At 35.4% G+C, this 23,676-nt stretch overlaps 1 protein-coding gene across 30 annotated transcripts in view; it reads left to right on the forward strand.

Moving 5' to 3' along the window:
- Positions 1-23,676, forward strand: part of DLG2 (discs large MAGUK scaffold protein 2) — a 1,976,108-nt gene that overhangs the window by 1,488,733 nt on the left and 463,699 nt on the right. For all 30 annotated transcript variants that reach the window (XM_049098993.1, XM_025419434.3, XM_025419437.3 and 27 more), the window contains 3 exons: positions 1,650-1,786; positions 14,343-14,487; positions 16,768-16,906. In XM_049098993.1, coding sequence (XP_048954950.1) covers positions 1,650-1,786; positions 14,343-14,487; positions 16,768-16,906 — 421 coding nt within the window. The remainder of the gene's footprint in view (positions 1-1,649; positions 1,787-14,342; positions 14,488-16,767; positions 16,907-23,676) is intronic.

The raw sequence follows: 23,676 nt of genomic DNA on the forward strand, positions 1-23,676 counted from the left end.
TTAGATAACAACTATTTTTAATTGTCCTATCAATTTAAATCCATTTTCCATTTATTTTAACAACTATTATAGTTAATTTAACAAAAAAATTATTTCATTTCAAATGTCATTACAGAGGTGTTACTTTATAATTTTCTATGCCATTATTTTTCCATTATCTAATCACTTATGCCATTAAGAACCTTCAATATTTATTCAATAAAAGCATAGTGAAATGGAGTTTTTTTTTAGTGCTTTTCATTGTTGTCATATAAAGTGCCAGAGATTTTAATGACTGTCTTATCATAAAACAAGTATATGTTTGGGTGCCTGGGTGGTTCAGTTGGTTAAATGTCTGCCTTCAGCTCAGGTCATGATCCCCGGGTCCTCAGATCAAGCCCCACATGGGGCTCCCTACTCATCAGGGAGCCTGCTTCTCCCTCTGCCTGCCACTCCTCCTGCTTGTACTCTCTTTCTCTCAAATAAATAAATAAAATCTAAAAAAAAAAACAAGTTTTTTTTTAAAACTAGGTAACTAAGTGGATGGTTTATTTTTTAAAAAATAATTTCTTAAGCCAAGTAAGGTATAGAAATTTCCTATGCTTTTAGTAAAAAAATTATTTGAATATATATTTATCTTTCCAAGTAATTTGCATGGTAATTATTATAATTTTGAAAAGCAGTGAATAATAGGCTACAAGTATTTTACTAAATGTGTATTTAATCATATTCTGGAAGGATTTTTTTATTTTTACACTTTAAAGAGTCTATAACTCATTCTTTGAAAGTGGCCCTGTAATGATTTTTAATAATTATTCTTATCATTTCATAGTTTAAATAAAAGTGTTATAGGCCATCATACAGTATAAATTCATCTCTCAAAATAGAAAATCACCATATTTAAAATGATTTGATATTCTGTGATTTGTCATAAAAATAAGGCAAAATACAGAATCAATTCCTTGTTTTTTTAGACTGTGTAGAGGGATGATTCATTTCTTGTGTGTTACTAGCCTCATTATCAGTTAATAAGTGCCAAGAAGTATGAGAATATGACAAGGTAGCCAGAGAAGAAAACATGAAGGACAAGCATCTAGCTCCTTTTTGCCTTATCCTCTGTTTGAAATTATTACATAAATATCTAATGTATGTTCCTGGTAGCTCTTGTCTGAGAATTTATGGAATTTTCTAACAGCTGTATTTTTAATCCTGTAATGTCGGGAGTGTCTAGGTCTCTATCCAAATGATTGGCAATACCTCTCTGTGCTAGAGAAACAATGACAAAAATGAGCCCCCCAACTCCACATGAGCAGCCCTGTACTTGTGCTCCGCCTGGCTCACCTACAGCTCTTCCACACCCTTTTGCCTCACCCCTACTCTGGCCAGTCGCCCATTAGGCACTAATAAGCTAGGGAACAACTGTTAAGTGTACAGTCTTGGAATAGAACAAAACTAATGGCCACATGGACTGGACTTCAAGAGCTTTGCCTCCTTAGCATAAATCAATAAACCTTCAAACATTTAAAGAACAAAATTGATTGAAGTAGAATCCTTACGGTTATTTATTACTGTCATAATAAATTAAGGATTAATATGTTTGGACTTTCGATATGGTTGATTGCATTTTCTAAAAAACAAACAAACAAAGCTTTTCTTTTTCTTTCCCATAGGTTTAGGCTTCAGTATTGCAGGAGGTGTAGGGAACCAACACATTCCTGGAGACAACAGTATTTATGTAACTAAAATCATAGACGGAGGAGCTGCACAAAAAGATGGAAGGTTGCAAGTAGGAGACAGACTGCTAATGGTAAGTGTGACTCATGCAAAACTATGTGTGTATTTATAAAGCTCTTGTTTTCCAGTGTATGACTGTCTTAGTTCAGGCTGTCATAACAAAATACCATAGACTAGGTGGCTTGCACAACAACAAATTTCTTTCCTCTGAGTTCTGGAAGCTGGGAAGTTCAAGGTCAAGGTTCTAGCCTATTCATTTCCTGGTGAGATCTCTCTTCCTGGCTTGCAGAAAACTATTTTCTTGTTGCATTGTAACATTGCCTTCCCTCTTGCCTGTGCTGAGAGATCTTTCTTTCTCTTCTTATGAGGCCACCAATCTGATCGGATTAGGGCTTCACCCTTAACTCGTTTAATTAATATCCTTAATTACTTCCTAAAGACTCTCTGCAAGTATAGTTGTATTGGGGGTAAAGCTTCAGCACATGAATTTGGGGGCTGGCCACATTCAGGTCATAACAGCGATCACAGGTAGAAATAGAAAAGAAGGGAGAGAAGATTTTCTGGTGGGAGATTTCAAAAGTACATGTACAATCATATCTGCTTTGTTGGCATTTTAAAAACAAATCTGAATTTCCACTAGTTTTCACAGATACAACAAAACACAGATTATGTTGGTTTTCCAGAGTGACCTATTAGCCAGAGAGAATGTCACATCCAGACTGCTGAAGGTGGGCTTTGCATAACAAAGAGAACTTCACTGTCTGGTTTATTGATATGTACATTTCTATGTCTCCCTTTGATCCCTTGTTCAACCCATACAGTAGTGTAAACAATCCCTGATTTCCCAGAATTCATAATCTGAGTTCTATCACATGTATAAATGGATCCCTTCCTTCTCCCCCATCAGACAGGGTTGAAACAACAGCTATTTTATTTGCCAGCTGCATGCTTCAGAAACCGTGGACAATGACTAACCACATTAATACATGGCTGACCTTTCCAAGCCATGGAGTTCTAGAATAAAATAAAACAAAGTTAAGGTAGCACATAAACAGTACAAATTTGGAATTGCACTTAATAAAACTACCTTATCTTCATTTACGATTTACCAAATCTACAGGATAATAAATAAATACTGAAAATTAATAGAAATTAATAGAAGAGAGCTCCCAAGTAGAAGTATATTCATATCTAATCATATGTCTGCTCTTGTAAACCACAGCCTCTAATCTCTGCAAGGAGCCATTATCTCCAAAACTTGTAAGAAGTGTTTGGAAAAGATCAATTTATATCCTCAGCAGAATGGTAATTTCTATGACATGTGCAAGCTTTGCAGGGTAAACCTCAAAGTGCATTGTGCCCACTTCCCTGGCCTTTAGGCAGTTTATCTTTAGTCACATTGGTCTAGTTTCATAGTTGTCAATGACTTTGGTATTCCATTATCTGAATAAGACCTTTATAATAATCTTGATAACTAATATTTGTTTGGCATTTGCTATGTTCCGTGTACTTTTAAAAGTGCTTTTTTCTAATGTAATATAATTTCTCATAACAGTCTTTTTTATGTAAGCAAAAAGGAACTGAGGCTTAAAAAGGTTTATTAACTTGCCCATGGTCATATAGTTAAAAATCCAGGCACTCAGGCTTATAACCACCAAGCATGATCTTTCATTTGTTTCGTAGAATCTGTCAACCAATTCTTTACTTCCTTTTTTTTAGTTTTCATTCAGTCATTCATTAATTCCTTTAGTTAACAAGTAATATGATGAATATCTACCATGTCCCAGGCCATAACCACTACTCAGGAAGGGACTCTGTCAGGAGAAAATGTATGATCAAACTGGATGGGCAAAAAAATGTGGCATTAATGACTTCATTCAAAATAGCAACTAAGAGTTTTGGCTTCTTTACCACCTGAAATCATTTTCTCTCTCTCTATCTCTCTCTCTCTGTCTCTCTCTCTTTAACCATTTTGTAGTTAGTATAGTTGTAGTATAGTTGACTTATAAAAAGCTTAACATAGGGATCCCTGGGTGGCTCAGCGGTTTGGCGCCTGCCTTTGGCCCAGGGCATGATCCTGGAGTCCCGGGATTGAGTCCCACGTCGGGCTCCTGGCATGGAGCCTGCTTCTCCCTCTGCCTGTGTCTCTGCCTCTCTCTCTCTCTCTCTGTCTATCAGGAATAAATAAATAAAATCTTTAAAAAAAAAAAAAGCTTAACATATTTAATGTGTACAGCTGCATGGGTTTGGATATTAAGTATACATCTAAGAAACCATCACCATTATCAATGCCATAAATATATTCATGACTTTCCAAAGTTTCCTTTCACTCCTGTTGTTGTTATTATTTATTATTATTATTATTATTTCGTGCTGTGTGTGGTGAAAACAATTAACATAAGATCTACCCTCTTGGAAGATTTTAAGTATGCAATACACTATTGTTAGCAATAAGACTATGCTGAAAAGGAGAACTACCATTTTCATTCTTGAGACACTATCCATTTTTTTTGTTTGTTTACTGGGTTTTTTTGTTTTGTTTTTTGCCTTTGATGTGAAAGTTGTTTTTTATGATGTAGTGTCTTCTGAACCAGAAAAGTATTATTGAGGTATAACACCTAACACTTCTCTCAAAAATATAAACTTTATTATTTGTTGATTTAGGAATAAAATAAACTGTGATATCTATCTTTTACATAACATGAAATTTGAAAAAAATGAAGAGGACAGTTTCATTCTAAATTAATAGCTGCCATAATGACACATTTGAACTTTAACTCATTGTTCTGTAAGAGTTTGATTGTAGACAACTCTTTTGGTATTTCTTTAACTGCTGCTATTTAATATTATGTTAGATGTTTTCTGCTGATTGTTTGAAGTTCCATTTAAATTTCTAGCTTTATTTTAAAATTCTTAAAAAAAAAAAACTCAAACTGTAAGTAATTCTGTCAAAGGATTTTCCAGGCACCATGCTATTTTTCCATTACCATTTTCTTGATATTCATTCTACATGTAATGATTTCAAAAATAGCTGAGACATAATCTTTAACTATTTTGAGTTTTAAAGCCTATTAAAAAAAAAAAAAGAACCTTCAACAATAATAGGTCTCTCCTCTCTTATGTAAGGAAAACATAATTAGTACTTCCAAGGCAACTGCCAAACTGAATCTAGAAATGAAAGGAAATGATTCATTTTATAATATTCTGAAAGAAAAATAATGCTGAGGAAAAGAATAAAAAAATCACGGAAGCCACCCCAAAGGACCAATTATCTTGCTTCAACCCAACAATATTTATTAATGCTCTCCTTCTGTCATTCCTTTCCACCTCCTTTTCTCTTTATTACCCTGCATTCACATCATCTTTATCTTTCTCCTCTTCCACTCTCCTCCCCCAAGGAAGTACAAATAATTTAGATTCCGTGATTTACCAGCTGTTCTGCACTCCGTATATTTTTCTCTAAATAGCTATTCTTCTTTCTAAAGCAATTTACACCACTCCCTCCTCTCACCTCTTAGGAAAAGTTCCCCAATATGTTATTCATTCATAGTTCTGTAAGCAAACTGGTCTAAAATGAAACTCCATTAATTTCCTCATGCCATATCTGCTGGGTACTTTTTTCCCCTAAGTCCTTCTTATAACTCAGATTTGAAAAATATCTATCTTAGATGTTATCTTATCCCAATTTATTTGGTACATAAAAATCCACAAAAAGGCAACGTGAAGTAGCCCCTCACCTCTGCTAGAACACACTAAAGATGAACTTAATTCCTCCTGGAAGCTCCCCCTTAGATACTAGCCATCATTGGATTTGTTTTTTCTTAATATTGTATCAAAATACATTTCTGTATACATTTCTTGCTTTCTTCACACCTCTGTCCCTTAGAGACAGAAAGGCGAAAATTAATTGCTCTTCTATGTTTGTTTGAAAACTTATGTCTTGCCACTTTTCCACTTCACAGCATTTTAAGATGTTTTGCACATTTTCTCTCACTCTTGCAGTCAATTTTACCACATATCCACTTAACTTCTCTAAGTAGAACACCCTTTTAACAAAACTTTTGATTCCTTAGAATGTTGTTCCCCCACTTCTAAAACCACAGGCAATATTGTAGCATCTGACCTTTACATTTATTCTACAATAAGGAAAAAATTGCCCGGCCTATCACCTTTGCACTAAGACTCTCAGCATTTCAAATAAAATGACTTTTACATCAGTCCTCTCTGATGTTTCATGGCCCATCCAGATGCATGGTATTTGTTCTCTTTATTAAAATAATATTTTTAACTCTCCTGCCACATGGCACTTATTCAGTAGAATTTGGGGCTTTTAATTTTGTCAAATGACAATGACATCTGATTTTTATGGATCATACCAGTAGTTTAGTGTTGTAATCTCACACTAAATACATTAATCTCTGGCCTTGATTCCTTTAGACAGATATCAGAGGTTAACAGCATTGATAATTTTAAAATTCATTCATATATTTCTACACATTGGTTTTTATTAAGCCCTATCAAGATAATACCTACGGCCACATATATTACAGAAATGTGCAAAACATGAGAGACACCTAACTCTGGGAAATGAACAAGGGGTAGTGGAAGGGGAGGTGGGCGGGGGGTTGAGGTGACTGGGTGATGGGCACTGAGGGGGGGCACTTGGCAGTATGAGCACTGAGTGTTATGCTATATGTTGGCAAATTGAACTCCTATAAAAAAAAAAGAAAAAAGAAAGAAAAGAAATATGATCATCCTCATTTCTTTTCTACACAGAAAAGAAACTTTGAATCCAGGGTCATCTGACTGTCTTTTCTACAGGGATAATGTGAGCTGTTAATTGTCAAAACCTTTGTCACATTGTGATCGAAAGCTTATAGTCTTTTTTTACAAAGATTAAGTCTATATTTTTATTTCCATAAAGGGACGCAGTAGATAAGGAGGAAGGTAAGAAAAGCATTGAAGTGAAATGCAAATGCAGTGGGCTCAGAGACAGGCAGCCAGAATTAATTAAGTCCCAGGCAGCCAGAATTAATTTGACCTAATTGACCTTGGACAAGTCATGTACATCTTTGGTCTTCTGCTTTAGCCTCTATACCATGGCAACAGTGCCTTAGATCAGTGTTTCCCAAGGCTGTTTTAAAATATTAATCTCATTACTGTGTCACATCAAAAAGTCAACTAAGTTCAGGAAATTCTACAGCCTGTATCTCACCTCTCTTACAGATTTCAATGAATTTAGTATTTTAAAGGGTCAGTGAAGTTTTGTAGTCAAGGAACTAATTTAACTTGAACACTGTAATCCTCAAATATACTTCATTATGGAGCCCTTTGCTTAAAGTGATGCTTATAAAGCACCTAGAACTAGTGTTCAGTGGAATATTCTCTGTGCTGTGTGCAAGTGATGCTTATTTTTATTTCAAAATTAATATCCTGTGGTAAGGACATTAAGTGGATTTAGGGATTGTGAGCAGAAATAATGTAATTTTGTAAATAAGTATTAGTTATTAGCACCAAAATTATTCTTTTTGGTGATTTACATAACTGCCTAGCTTCACCCAAATATTAATAAGAAAATCACCTTGAAGACAACGCAGATATATAGAAATTGCTGAATAATGAACAGAACTTGAAACCACTCTCATTTGTTGGACTGACCTTAGATAAGAACTGAAATCGGTAACGCTCTCTGCACATAGCTCACTCCTACCACCAGCACATTGCTTCCACACAAAAGAGGTTTCCACTTGCAGTACCCACTGCAACCCATGAGAGATGGATAGATAGAGCAGTCATTACTGTTATTCTTATTTTCCAGAAGAGAAAGTTGGAGTCAGAGATAACAAAGGGATTTCTAATATGGCATAACTAATCAATTGTGAAGTCAGATTAGATGTCAATGTCCTAATACCACATGTCCTCTACCAGTTTATCAGCCCTTCTGGTTCTTAATCCTGCTTTCATATTTGAATCTCATGGTAAGTTTTTGATCACTCTGGATGCCCAGGCCTCAATCAACCCTGAATAATCAAATCAAAGTCTTGGAAGTAGGCACCATGCTTCATTTGTAAAAATTTTTTTAAGTCTTCCAGGTGACTCCAGTGTGTAGCCAGGTTAAGAACCACAGTCCTACCTTGATCTAATCACATTCTAACCTGCTCTTCTGCTGCTCCACTGCTTCTCCTGAGGGTGACTTTGGTGGTAATGCTCCTTCTATCAAGCCAGTACAGCATCATTTAATATTTTTCAAGAATGGGCTGAAAGGCATTCAGAACTAGTTCACCCTTCAAACTTTGTCCCCTGCAGTTAGAGTACTTTCTGAAGCACCAGGGGAAAAAAAAGTCTGGTTAATTATTTTTTGGACTTGGTTGTAATTTTTCTCAAATGTAATAAAATTACAATGCAGTGCAATTGCAGTGACATATTTATTTGAAGGTTAAAGCTTTCTATTATATTATTTCTTTTGCTTATATCCAGTTTAACTCTGTTTATAGAATTTGCTCTATAGTTAATATATATAGATGCCTACTACAGAGCAGTGGTTTTAAAAATTATTTTAATAGCACATTCTATCAGTATACACAGAAAGTTGCCTCTAATATATGTTTATTTCCCTACTTTATATTGCATACATATATCACTATGCTAACAATACATGATGCACATTTTAAAACATACATAAAAATAGATGAAAATCAGTGTGATAAATATTAATAGAAGTTCAGATACAGAATTCTGCCTCTAACCTTTGGGTTGCCCTGGGGTTCCTATATTGTCCATTTGGGTGACCACTGATATAGAGGAAGCTAGAAAAGTCAGTCAAAACATCATTGTTACTTGCTCTGTCTCTATATATGGAATAAAGTTTTAAGAAATACATCAACGATTAATGGAGGAAAAAGAAATTCACACTGTTGAAAGTTTGATCGTGTCTTTTATAATCTGATGTGACTCACTACACCCATTCTGTACCAGCCTTTCATCCTTATATTCCATGCCTGCCACAGCGTGAGTATCCCATAAATGTGTGTTGTTGAATGACCTTCATTTCTTATCCTTTCTGACTCCACAAAAACGTAAACTAGACACTCAACATAAATGCTTCCTTCGTCCTATAAAATAGGGAATTTTGATAGCTTTTCCTTTGGAATGTTATTTTTAATTTATTTAGCTAATTGTTTCAACATTTATTAAGTGCCTATTATCTATAGTGAATCAGGGGACTACAAAGATGAAAACACTCTAATTAAAGAGATGGTGAATGAGTAAAATGGATGGAGGGGAGTGGGAGATACTAGCTTCCAGTTATGGAATGAGTAAATTAGGCAGGGAATAAAAGGTACAGCATAAAGAATATAGTCCATGATATTTAATAGTGTTACATGGTGACAGATGGCTATGCTTATGATAACAAAGTTGTTGAATCACTATGTTGAACACCTGAAACTAATGTAACACTGCATGTCAACTATACTCCAATGTTTAAAAAAAAATAAAAAGAACAATATAATCCTTGCCTTTTAGAAGATCAGTCCTTAAGCAGGAAAGAGGCATTGTGAAAATATTGTAGAAGGTAGGGAGTGATTGTTTTCAAACGAGCTATTTTCAGCAGCAGGATTAGCAAAAGCACTGTGTCTGATTGTGATGTTTGATGACCAATTGTATACTGCTCTATCTTATACAGTGCCTCTTTATGTTCATGGTATCCATCCTTTCTCCTAAACACAAGTAACCCAACAAATAAATTAATATTATCCCTATTTTGCATATAAAAAATTAATGCTCAATAAATGTTAACTGACTAAAATCTAGGAATTGAAACCATATGTAATGCTACATTTAAAATTTATGCCAAGTTACCTTCGTTTATAGAAACATCTAGGTATAAAATATGGCTATTATTTCAAAAAAAATTAAATCCATTCACTGGCAATGAGAAACCAACTTCCTTCTTCTCCATTCCAATTTTCCATCATTCATGAGATCTCATATCATCACTATGTATATTTCATAATGAAGCTGCTATACTTTATATCTGTTCTCTTTTTTAAAGATTTATTTAAGGAAGAGAGAGAGAGGCAGAGGGAGAGAGTCCCTTTTTTTAACAAGAGAAAAGAAAGAACATTTATTAACATGCACAGCATACATACACATGAAAGAAATTGATGCATATCTCAAAGGGGTGTTGAGAATTTGGGGCTTATGTAGCATCTTAACAAAGAACTATACATTGGTAGAAGAGTGACAAGAAAAAGGAAAAGGGTTAGGCTTTTAGGGACAGCAAGATATGGGGACATAAGTATATGGGGAGGGGGTTAGCTAATGGAAGGTAAGGGTTATTTTAATAAGGTTTGTTATGTAGAATAGAGTGAGAGAGTCTTAAGCAGACTCCATGCTCAGTGTGGAGCCCAATTTGGGGCTCAGTCTCATGACCCTGAAATCATGACCTAAGCTGAAACCAAGAGTTGGGCACTTACCTGACTATGCCACCCAGGCACCCCACTTTGCTTCTGTTCTTATTTGAGGTTTTTTCTTGTTCATTTAAAATATAACATTAATATGATTTTACCCATAACTAATGCATGATCATTGCTGAGAAAATGAAAAATAAGAAGATAATTTATTATCCAAAGTTAATTATTATTGTTTTTATTTATTCATAGTTCCTGTTTTTAAAATAAATTTTATTATAGCTATAAGTTGCTGTGTACTGCAGAGATTTTAGTGTTTGGTTCATGCATATTTATTTTCAGGTCATTGATATTAGCACATTAGATTGGTCTCATTTTTTCAATTATTTTATTTTTAAAAATTTTAGTAGGTTTTTAAAATTTTATTTCCAGTTTAGTTAACATACAGTGTTATATGAGTTTCAGATGTACCATATAGTGGTTCAACAGTTCTATTCATGACTTAGTCCTCCTTCTTAATTCATCTTACCTACTGATCAAAAACTTTGTCTTCTTTTTAAAAAGTTAACTGTGGAGTTTGTGATTTTTTTACAGTGTTTCTAGAGCTCCCACCTTTTTTTGTACTATGTCTTAGACAGTATTTATGTCCACCTCCTAGTTTGTACTACCATGTGGTTATTCCTGAAGAAGTATGAAAAGGCCAGCATCTCACCACCTGTACATTTCCATTCCCCTTTATTACCACTCTCCTGCTGCCACATCTCCAACCTTAGTAACTGTCACAGATCTGTTTGTTTGCACTCATTTGATTCTCCCAAAACTGACCCTGCTCCCTTCTTACAAGTTTTTTGGCACCTCTTTCTTCAGCTGATTTGCCCTTCTTTTTCTCTGCATCATGCTCAAATTCAGTGCTCCCTTTTCTGGTGTAGAAAATGAGTGCTCTCACCTCCAACCTCTCTGCTTGGCCTCAATCCTTCATCCTACTGCAAACATATGGCCAGGCTGCACACATGGCCCTCTCTGTGTAGTATACCCCACAGAAACACTGCATTCAGATGCACATTATTTTTTTCTGAAATCAGGCCAGTTGTTCAGTGTTCACCATTATAGGCAGATACTTGATGCAAAAGAAAAAAAGACAATAAAAAACAATGACAAGAGCAACTAGCCAATCAGTGTAATGTCCCTTCTTTCTGTGTACAATCAGCTCCAGCTGTAAGCCCTTTATCTTGAGGGTTCATAGGATAATGCACACACATAATTAACCCAAATAAACCCACTTTCGTGAAAAACATTTTGAAGATTTCAGCACAAAAGAGCACTTTTTGGTCCAGATCCTGTACTATTCTGAATTTTTAAAAAGACCACACAGAAGCTTCATCAACAGTACCCTAATTAAACTCATCAGTTCACAGATGTTTACAGGAAAATGCTCAGCAAAAATTTTCACCAAGAATTCCTGTTTCCTGAGAAGAGAGATGTATGATGACAATAGTAATAGTAATAAGGGCTAACATTAATGAGTATTTTCATGTTCCTGCCATTTTACATAGATTAATACATTTAAATCAATAATTCTTTGAGGTAGCAATTATTATCATACCTATTTTACAGATGTCAAAACTGAGGCTAAGAAGATTAGGTTAATTGTCCAAAGTCACATGGCTGGGAAGAACCAGGACCAGGACTCAGATCCTAGTCTGCATAATTCAAAAGCATGTGCTCTTGATCACTATGTTCTGTTGCCAATATCCTACCACCTGTTGCATAACTTTTAAAATCTGTGTCAATGTTTCAACACTTTCTAGTCACCAAATAAAAACCAACTGAAATACTACTATTTTTTTTTTTGCAATACTACTATTATAAACCATCATTATCCCCCACTTTTCACCTCTACTTTTTGCTCAACTTCTACTTTCTGGTCTAAAGACTTCTCTGTTGACTTAAGAATCTGCATGCAAAGTCATTTTCAGTAAACATGCTTGAAGCTTGAACTGTGTCACACAAGAATATGAGATTCCAGGGAGCTAGGGACCTTCTCTATCTGAAAGAGGAATTTAGATTAGTAGTTAAAAGCTTGGTCTCTGGACCTAAAATGTTTGGCATTTAATATGCTTCTATCACAATAAGATCAATGACTTTGGGCAAGCTTCATAACCTCTCAGAGATATGCTTTTCTGATCTATAAAATGAAAGTAATTGCAACAGCTACCACACAAGTTGTTACGAGGTTCAAGTGTGTTAATGTATGTAAATGACTTAGAATAATGCCCAGTGTGAATACAGCACTATATAAGTGTCTGCCATGATTATTATTTTCATTCTTACTATTTATTATTCTAATATGTAGAATCATGACTGACACATATAAGTATGCATTTGACCAATGGATGAACAAGTGCTAGATACTGGAAATACAAAAGGGTGTAAGAGAATGCCACTTGTCCAGAAGAGAGCTATAGGAACCAGGGGGAAAGCCTATAGTTTAATGGAGAGTTCACAGTCCGCATTCATACACATCAGTCAGATCTAGTTCCCTCTGCTTCCGGATTCCCTAACTTGGGCTACATCATCAAGGATTAATCGGTACATGGAATGTATAGAACATGACTAAAGCACTAATTAAATAGTACAGAAAATATATAGAGGATCCAATCTAATACTTTTCGGTACATTTATTTTAATGCTCCATCCTTTCAGCAGAAATTAACTAAAGAATCACTCCATTAAAATAATAGTAGCTAAATAAGTATAACCTAGGTATTTAAAATACTTTGTAAATATTTTAAAACCATTTAAGAGAAGTGCCGCAGAGATATTGCTGTAATGCTATGAGGTAAGAGTTGCACTTGTATCGGGGTGTAAAATGGAGGAGTTGCTGTTAAGTGGACAGAAATGGGTACACTTTAACTTGCTCACCTGCAAAGCTCTGTTTTGCAATATTAGCATTCTTTCCTTAGAAAATTGACTTGTTAAATAACATTTTGATGGGAACAATTTTTATGTTTTTTGTATTTATTTTTATTTTTTTAGAGAGTGGGAGAGAGAGCACAACAGCAAAAGAGAAAATCTTAAGCAGATTCCACACCCAGCATGGATCCTGACATAGGTCTTGATCTCCTGACCCTGAGATCATGATCTGAACCTAAATCAAGAGTCAGAGGCTTAACCATCTGAGCCACCCAGTCACCTCAGATGGGAATAATTTTTCAAGTGAACAAAAACAAGTTTGGTGTAGCTGCAGGAGAATTAGGACTCTCATATAGTGATGGTATAAGCGTGAACTTGTTCCTCTTTCCATAGGGCACTTCAAGAATAGGTATCAACCAAGTGCCTTTGGCTCAGGTCATGATCCCTGGAATTAAGACCTGCATCTGGCTCCCCGTTTTTCCTTCTCCCTCTGCCCATCTCCCCTGCTCATGCACACTCTCATGTTCTCTCTCTCTCAAAAAAAATACATAAAATCTTTTAAAAAAATTTTTTTAAAAATAATAGGTATCAGAAGGCTTGTAATATTCATAAATCTTGGTCCAACAATTCCACTTGTATGATTTATCCTAAATAAATCATCAGAGTTGTGTGCAAATATAGAAAAATTTCTTGCAACATTATTTATAGTAGAAAAAAATAGAAGCAAACTAAACATGCTTTAGTAGGAGATTGGTTAAAGCATTATGCAACACAATGCTCTATGGAAAACAAAGTCATATTGTACAGTCAGTCTAGATTTAAAAAGTACGTTCTAAAACAATGTGTACAATATGGTAGCTATTACTTAAAGAACTATATCCCAAATAGGGAGACTTTGGTTAGTTTTTATTCTTTATGGTGTTTTTTTTTTTTAGTTTTTTTTTTTAAGTTTTTTAAAGTTCATTGAGTATGTATTACTTTTGTAATGGGAAAAACTATAGCATAAGAGAGACATCTGACCCCTCCTTCCTCTTTTCCACAAATAGCATTCTGATTTCCAGTATGATACATTGCTTTCTCATAGAACAAGACAGAAGCAGCTTCGTTTTTTAGCATCAACAACTGTACGTTATCTGCTTTGGCTAATGCCATTAATCCATCTTTTTTGTCAAAGTGTGATGTAGATACTGGATTGTAATCATTGCAATTTAATCTTTAAATAAGGTCTAATTTGTATATCTTTTTGCCTATTTCTTTTCACCCACATAGATTTAACTCTAATATTGAATATTATTTTCCTTTCAGGTAAACAACTACAGTTTAGAAGAAGTGACGCATGAAGAGGCGGTAGCAATACTGAAGAACACATCCGATGTCGTTTATCTAAAAGTTGGCAAACCCACCACCATTTATATGACTGATCCTTATGGTCCACCTGATATTACTCACTGTAAGTACCACGCTCAGTGTCACCTTTGCCAGGTTTACAAAACTGGAATTCAGTAAAACTTGGCAAAGTACTCTGCTTGCATCTTCACTCTTGTTTAGTTTATGGAAATAGTTCCAAGGGGTGCTGTGCTTCACTCCCTGGTTGCCTTACGAGGCCTTAACTAATGTTTTAAAGGTGGGACACCTGATGAGTTAGAAAGTCCACTGTTTAAGAAAGGCTTAGTGATGCATGTTGTGAACAGTGTGATTATGGTAATGTAAGAGCAACATGTTTTAAATGCTATTTCTCAAGCCCCTAAAACATGATAGTCCTCATGCCATTGTATCCCCCCTTCCTACTTCAATCTATATAGTAGCAAAGCAGAAAAGAGAGAAACTGGCAAAATAGACAGGAGATAGCACTGTGTTCCCTCCTGGGGGAGAGGATCTTGCACTTGAATAGTGGAATTGTGATCCTCTGTCACCATCACCATAACTCTTATGTTTATCTGAATGTTATATTGGCAGGGAAGCCAGGGAAAACTCTCAGTCACTATGGCACTAGAGGTGGGTTGCAGGTGGGTATTTCTAGGGCAACAATTAACTATGAGATACTGTGTTGAGTCCTAATAAAGTCCACTTCTACATAAGCCCCATGTTTCTGTCTCTTCTTAATAGGTCAGCAAGAACTTTATCTTAGGTTCTGTCTTTGGGGACTAGATTTAGAAGCATTTTTTTTTCCTTGTGAGTTTAAGGGTCAATTTTGTCTACATCACTAAGCTTGCTCATTCTGAAATTTTGGGTAACCAGTTCTGAGACTGAGAACTCGAATATCTTCAGGATCTACCATTAATACTATGGTCTTAAGGAAGTCATTTAATCTCTCATAGATTTAGATGTTTCTCTTGAGAGAAATTTAAAGGTTGAATAATTTTGCTACCTGCCCATTACATTAGCTACTGCTTTTCTTAATGATGATTTGAAAAATGACTTGCCCCCAAAATATGTCTTTTTCTCAAGCATGCAGTAAGCTGAGATCAGCCTTACATTAGGATATGAAAGAATTTTAACTTTCAAAGTTTCTCAGACTGGATGAATTTAGAAAAATCAGCCTTGAGACTCTGAGCTACTTCATGAAGGGTAAATAAGGTCAGTGTTAAAGAGATAAAAGCACATAAATAAAGCTTGCTATTCAATTAAAAATATATATATTGAGTAGCCTCAATATGTGTAAGACACTTTGTAAGGTAATATATGGGATACATAGGAAATGCAATCCTGGCCTTTATTGGAAGGAAGGCTAATTCAAATATATGAATAGCAGCAATACTTGGCAATGTAAGAGAGATGTACCTGACATGGGAATGGTAAAAATAAATGTGCTTTGGGTACTCACAGGAGAGGTGTACTACCTGTCTTTGGAAGATCATAAAACTATTAATGGGAAGTGTGGCATTTGAATTGTTTCTTAAAGAATAGATAAAATTTCAGTATCAGAGACGTGTTAGGAGACAGAAATTCTAGGTAACTGATGAAAGTACAAATGTTGGAAAGAATTGTCTTTGAGGATTGTAGGATATGTGTCAGCGGAATGTTAAAATGGATCAATCTTGTAAGAATGACAAACGGAAGTTTATATTCACAGTAGCAGCAATGGAGAGACTTAAGCAAGGGAACAGCTTTATCAGAGTTGGATTTTTCAAAGTATAAAATGGATTTCTAGAGAGGGGTGGAAGGCAGGAGACTCAGGCAGGAGGGGCTTTCAGTCATTTAAGAAGGAGATGAAGTACTGTGGAGGATTAGAAAAGAAAGGCCAGAGTCCTTGGCCTTTCTGGGATGGGAGTACAGCATACTTTGAGATTAAAGTCTTATACAAGAACTTGCTCCTAGAAACCTAGATTTGATGATTGAATATTAATTATATGAAAAGAATGTGAGCTCTGCAATTACAAAGCTAACATTTTTATTTCAATAGAAAATTAATCATCACAAAAAAAGAACAAAAGAAAATTAATCATCTTTCTGAAAATGCATGGTCTGGGTCTCTCCTCCAATTCTTCTCCTCACCTAATTATACGAACTGGGTTTATAGATATAAATGTTATTATATCTTTCCAATCCTAAAGGTCACCATGTGCTTGTGTATATTAAATGCAAACAAACAGTAACTCCTCCCTCTTGGGAGACCAGAAAATTCTCAGCATATAGGAAAGTCTTCCTATTTTTAACAGAACGATAGCATGACACATTGAATCACCCACATAACAGGTTTCTTCTCTTTTCTTTTTTTTTCACCCCTTAGCTTATTCTCCACCAATGGAAAACCATCTACTCTCTGGCAACAATGGAACTTTAGAATATAAAACTTCCCTGCCGCCCATCTCTCCAGGAAGATACTCACCGATTCCAAAGCACATGCTTGTTGAAGACGATTACACCAGGTCAGATATGCTTAATGGTTAAATTGGGCTCATGATGGTTACTGGGAAGAAACTGCATTTGCCTAACATGTCAGGCATTGCTTTTGGGGTTAAAGTTTCTGAGCACCATTCAAACTTATACAGTCTTGTTTCCAGGGGAAATCTGCAAATTCTTATAATCATGTGTCATTTGGAATCAAAATCACGAATTTTTTTGTGAGAAGTGGTACTATACACATACTCATCACTTTACAATTTATTAAGACTTTCAAACATGTTGTCATTTGAGCTCAACAGCCATTTTATAAGAGAGGTAACTTTAGAGAAGCTGATCCTGAGGTTCAAATAAGGAACCTCACATGACATCTCTGCTTAGGGAAGAAGTTAGGACTGAAACTTTTGTCTTTAGACTCTAAATTTCATGTTTTTGATACCAATGGCTACCCACAATTCAAAGGAGTTCGGAAGTGAGTCAACCCTTCCTTTAGTGCAATAGCTATAAGTAGAAAGAAAAGAGGTGGCATTAACTGCAAATGGTTTGAGTTTAATATATGCTGTTAATTCCAAAGGGAAATAGGACAGGATTTTAGGATAGAGCACAGAACCACATTACTAATGCCATGAAGTAAAACCAAGTTTAGGCGGCACACCTCTGAGGCGGGTGTGACAGTTCACATAGCAGAAACATCCTTGACTTAATTGTCACCATTAAGGATTCAATAAATGTTGGATAATGAATAAATCAATGAATAAATAAGGGAAGAAATAAGAATAAATGTAAATTTTTTTGTCTTTAAATGTTTTTGTTCCAAAGTAATGTATGCCCATTGCATTTGGTGAATGAAACTGTTCAAGAAACAAAACCCTCTCCCAGACTCCTGCCAGAGCAACTCTCTTGAGGTTACCAATGTAACATCCTGGCATGAATCTTTCATACTTTCTGCATGTTCATATAAACTCATATTAGTTCAGACAGATATGGAGGGGCTTTGATTGTTTTTACAAAGCAAGTTCATATTTTAGAAATTGCCCTACAATTTGCTGTTCTCCATGAGCAGTACTTTTACCTGAAATGAGATTGCATATAAATATGTACACAGTTTTTTTGAAAGTGTTTGTGTGTAAAAAGGACAGAGATGGACCCTTTCGGTTTAATATCCTGCCTGTCTAATGAAGCCATTTGTCAGCCTTTAAAAAATAGAGGAGGCTTCCTGCCTCTTAACTTCCCTCACCGGTATCCATGCCGGCTTTGGTCTTTTCATTCCTTTGCTATTTCTTTTTAAATGATTAAGCATTTTCCATTTATTTTGCAATTTCAGGTTTGCTGAAGTAGCTTGTTACATCTTTAGCCAAGGAATGGAATGTTTAGATGCTGCAAATGTGCATCTGTGGTATAAATCAAATATAAACTTCTTCCTATGCTGAAACATCTAATCTCTATGCTCTTAATTAAAATGAGGGCTGCAGCAAAGATAATCCTCATGGCTCTCTAAAACATTGTGTAAATATAGGCACCTTTATTCACCAGAGCAATGATCTATTTGCTTTCATTCTATCACTAATATTTGATATGATTTTAATTTGAAAATGTCGTTTTATCTTACTAGACCCCACATGGAATTAAAATTGATTAAATCCCCTTCATAATCCAGGCCCTTTGCTAGCTGTTTTACATACCCTATTCATTTAATTCTCCTGAAAACGCAGGCTGTCATCCCTATTTTATAGATGAGAAACTGAAGTTCAAAGATGTTAAGTAACTTGCTTATAGTCACACAGCCTTTAAGTAGAAAAACTGTGGGTGCCCTGCCAGATACAAAATCCTGGCTAAGAAGAAACGTTTTAATTTTCTCATTTTAAAAATGAAAACCAAGTCATATAAAACTGTTCATCACAGAAATACATACCTCTAAAGAGACCCAAGAGTTTCAGTAAGCTCTAAAGGCAGTTAGATTAGATCAGAGTTGAGACCTATTTCTACCACTGGTTATATGACTGCCAGAAATTTATTTAACCACCACAAGCCTACTTCTTCATCTATATAATGGGAATAGCAATCAAATTTTTCTTAACAGGTTGTTGTAATGTTTGAGTGACATAATATATGCAAAGAACTTGTAACAGAGCCTGACACATCATGAATATTAAATGAATGTTATCTATTTACAGAAACTATACTTGTTATAATGTCACAAGGAATGTTTGAACAGATGGTGTCCTAAGAATAGAGTCCACCTATTCCTATAGGGTTGTGCCTTGGTATTGTGGTGTGGTTCTTGTCCCACCTCCTCCTCCCTTATTCTCTGGCAGGACAATTTTTCTAAGAACTCTCCGTAGAATCTTCTGAATGTCTGGCGCCAGGCAAACTTGTGAATTATATCAGTTTTAACACACACACACACCCCTCTCCCACTCTCACCATTGCTTTGTCCTCTCACAGGGGTCTATGCTGTAGGCACTGCCATGGATCTCAAAGGTATTTGCTCAAAGGCAAATTCATTGCCTTGTTCATCAATATTTATTGGACACTTCCTACTAGACAGCAGGAATTGCAGTAGGAATGAAAAATTGAGTAAGAAACGACAGCTCTAAGAACTATTAAACTGGGACAAAAATATAGGTAAACCAGCGTGGATCCTTCAATGCCTATCCCCTGATTATGCAGACCCCCTTTGTGAAATTTTCTAAAAAGGCTAATCTATTATTTTTTTTCAATTCTGAGGTTATATATGTTCATATCAAAATGTCATTTTTCATTTTTTTGTGTATGGTAGTAAATGGTAGATATTTACCTTACTATACCCTTACTTGAAAAATGAAATGTGAGCAAATTTATATCAGTTCTCATCTTTTAAAAGTAAAAGGTCTGTAAAATGTCAAAGTATGGCAACTAGAAACAGCAACAAACAATTAGGTCCACTCTAGGAAGTGCTCTGGTGCCACCCTAGCAGAGTTCTTTCACACCACAAGAGTTACCTAGTAAATATTTGTAAATGAATTTCAGCTTTATATGAATACCAAAGGAAAAGCCTATAGAATCAAAGAAAGTTTTAAAGAGGAGATAACTTGTAAGTTTCAGTTTGAAAAAAAATGTGTAGGTGTTGATCAGAAAGTCAAGGGATGAGGAAGGATATTCATGGTAGAGGATAACACATGCAGATTCGTAGAAGAATGTGAAATGGAATAAGATGAAGCAACAGCTTGAAAAATTAGACTGGTAAAAGAGAGTGCTTCCTACCTTTAAGTAATCTCTGTATTCCTATCCTTTCTGTCATATGCAACCTACTTGTAAAACTTAGAATATATTCAATAGTAAAAACAAAAGGATCACTACTATATACTGTTACCACAAAGTCTTTTAACATGTATGATTCCCCTTATTTATATTATATTATTATTCTTGATCTTTATAAATAACAAAAATGCTCAGAGTTTAACAAATTGCCTCATATCATACAGCAAGCAAATAGCAGAATCAAAATTTGAATTCAGGTTTGTGTTCCCAGGCTTCATCCTCACATCACACCTCATGTCCCATTTTATAAATTCAGTTTCCATAGAGAAATGTTGGATCAACAGGATTACGTTTATATCAGGAGATTGGTTTCTAGTCCTGCTCCTACCACCTTAGCATGTAATGACCCTGAAAAAGCCATTTAATCTCTGTGAGTCTTGATTTTTGCATCTATAAATTTGGGATAAAAGGTCTTCTAATTTCCTCACAGAATTGTGAAATTTCAGTGTGGTAATATGTGTTAAAGTTTCCATTTTTAAAGGTCTAGATAAACGTATTATTATCAGAAGCTTATGTTTGAGGCCTACTTTGAATTTTCCTGAAATAGTAAATCAAGTAATTGATCTCTAATGATGGGACTTGGGCTAATGGGGAAACATTTCTGTGAAATAGGAACCTTCCAACAACCAAACTCCTTAAATGGAGTTTTGTAATATATTGTAAAAAAACATTTCTCTATTTTCCTGAATCATATTCATTTTTGTGGGGAAGATATAGTAAGAACTTTTTAAGGGAAGTTTTGTTAGAAAAAAAATGCTACACTAACCTAGCTGTATTTTTTTTTTTTTTTTTTTTTTTTTTAGCCCTTTCTAACTTTTTGAGGAAATGTATACCTGAGTAAACTGGGAAATTTTGTTTCCTGTTGATTTAGAGAAAGCACAAATAAAAAGGCCTTGGCTAAAATTTTCTTAATAGAAAGTCTGTTGAGTACCCTATAAATAAATCAGTGTTCATTGTGATGTAGATACCTGGTCTTATATTGTTGGTAAATTATTTTGGAAAACTATCACTGTGATGCTGAGATGTGTTTTTGGCTCAAAGAATTATAGTCTCTCAGAATTGGAAGGGCCAGTAATGAATCTAGAGTCTAATCTTCCTCCTTCTGATGGGTAAGGAACACAAGCCCAGAATGATTTGTTGGCTATCCCTAAGTCCCGTAACTTGTATTAGAATCAGATACAGAACCTATGTCTTCAAATACCAAGTCTAGTGCTCATTCTACTTCTCTGAGCTCTGTTCACTTTTGCTGTTATTGTTGTTGTTTTGGGATGGAGTAAGAAGGTAAGAATTATGAAAACCATGAACAATCGAGGATCACCTGTGAGCAGTACCCACTTCGTATATTACCTACTATTGATTCCACCTCTACTGGGCCAAGGGGTAACCTGGTCACCCAGGAGAGATGCAAACCACAGCTTACCATCTGGCTCAATATTCTCAGGATACACAAATCAATACTGAAATGAAACCAAAAAACTTTGAGATGCAATGTATAACTGCTCCTTCAATAGCTGGGGACTTAATTTACCAAGTTACAAATGTGATAGATATCATCATGAGAGCCAGGGACCTAAATTATAGCTTTGAGCCATATATGTCCCAGTGAGAAAAACCAAGTTCACCTGGCCCTGATCTTAGTATACCCAGGTGTCCTTCTGATTGGCTCGACATAATGTTCCCTCACATAATTTGGTTGCTTAAAGAGTGTAAGCTAAATGAAGTCTCGAAAAATTTTTCTTGAATCTCCAGAAATTTTCTAGAGTAATTCCAAAATGACTGACTAATAATAATTCCAAATGAATGACTCAGATATTCACCAGTTTAACTTTTTTATTTACTAAATAGATATGAGTCTATCAGACTAGAGTCTACCTCTACTCTCGTCTTCCTAAATTATAGAACATTAGCTTACTGAATATGGTACCTAAAATGTATTCCAGTCGTCTTTTTCTTTCACTCAGTTTATTCATTCAATGAACATTCAGCTTCTACCATATATATGTCAAGCATGATTATTAGCAATAAAGTTACAATAGTGAGCAAACCAAACAAGTTCCCTGTCCTCATGGAGTTTGCATTCTAGTGCATCAAGTAAGAGATACATAGATAAATGAGGTAAGTTCAGATATTAGTAATTACTACAAGGAAAAAATAGAATAATATGATAGAGATTGGGAAAGAGAATAATCTTATGTAGGATAACCAGGAGGGGCCTCTCAGAGGAGATAGCATTTGAGCTGGGACCTGAATAACAAGAAAAAGTGGTGATATAAAGATCAGAGAAAGAACATTCAGGCAGCCCAGGTGGCTCAGTGGTTTCGCACTGCCTTCAGCCCAGGGCCTGGGCTTTCAATAGCTGGGGACTTAATTTACTAGTCCCAGGTAAATTACTGGGACTTTACTTAAATTACCAGTAATTTAATTTACCAGTAAATTTACCTGGGACTTAATTTACCAGTCCCAGGTAAATTACTGGGACTTTACTTAAATTACCAGCCCCAGGACCCGGGATCGAGTCCCACGTTGGGCTCCCTGCATGGAGCCTGCTTCTCCCTCTGCCATGTCTCTGCCTCTCTCTCTCTCTCTCTCTCTCTGTCTCTCATGAGTAAATAAATAAAATCTAAAAAAAAAAAAAGAACATTCCAGGAAGAGGGAATAGTAAAGCCAGTCACTGAGGCACAAGTATGTTATAGAAAAGATGAGCCAAAGGGAACATGGCAGAAAATTAGATTGGAGAAAGTGTCAGGAGCCACATGACACAGGACTCTGTAGGTAATGATGAAGAAGTATAGGTCTGATCTTGAGTACCCTGAGAATCCATTAAGGAATACTAACCAGGAGAATAAACTTATCTGATTTATATTAGAGGAAAACCTCTCTGCAGTGTGGAGAAGTAGAGGGGCCATTGAAGAAATGAGGGAGAGGTTACGCCAGCTAGGACTAGGGGAAGAAGGAGCCGTCCATAAGAAGAATGTCCCCTGAGCTCTATTTTAGAGCTAGATTCAATAACCAATGTTTTACATGAGGAGCAGGCATGCTTTAACTGGACTAATTTACTACTGACCATTTCTACATTTTTTATCACCTATAGAGTAATCTTTCAGGAGAGTGTAAGTTTGCCACTGCTGGTACTTTCTTTTTTCCCCTTGATGTTTAACTCAGTGGATCAGAAATGGATAAAGGTTAATTTTCAAATGTTTCTATCCACATGTCCTTAGGATCTGGGATAGAACACGAATGAAGCTTTCTGTCCAAGCATGAAACACATAAAATCTTACGTTTTCTCATACAAGTTTAGGAAATATCTTTGTTTGCTTTAATGTAAAAACATTTTGATTACAAATTAAATTATATTATCCAAAATGTTAAAGTGAAATCAACACACCAGAAAGATTTTTTTTCTGGGGATACTTGGTTCCTTGGTAAACCCCAAGGTACATATGAGTACCCAAATTTAAGAAGCACTGAGCTGACTTACACAGACTTGTCAGTTATT

The sequence above is a fragment of the Canis lupus genome, chromosome 21 (assembly GCF_003254725.2).
Source record: "Canis lupus dingo isolate Sandy chromosome 21, ASM325472v2, whole genome shotgun sequence".
Taxonomy (NCBI): domain Eukaryota; kingdom Metazoa; phylum Chordata; class Mammalia; order Carnivora; family Canidae; genus Canis; species Canis lupus.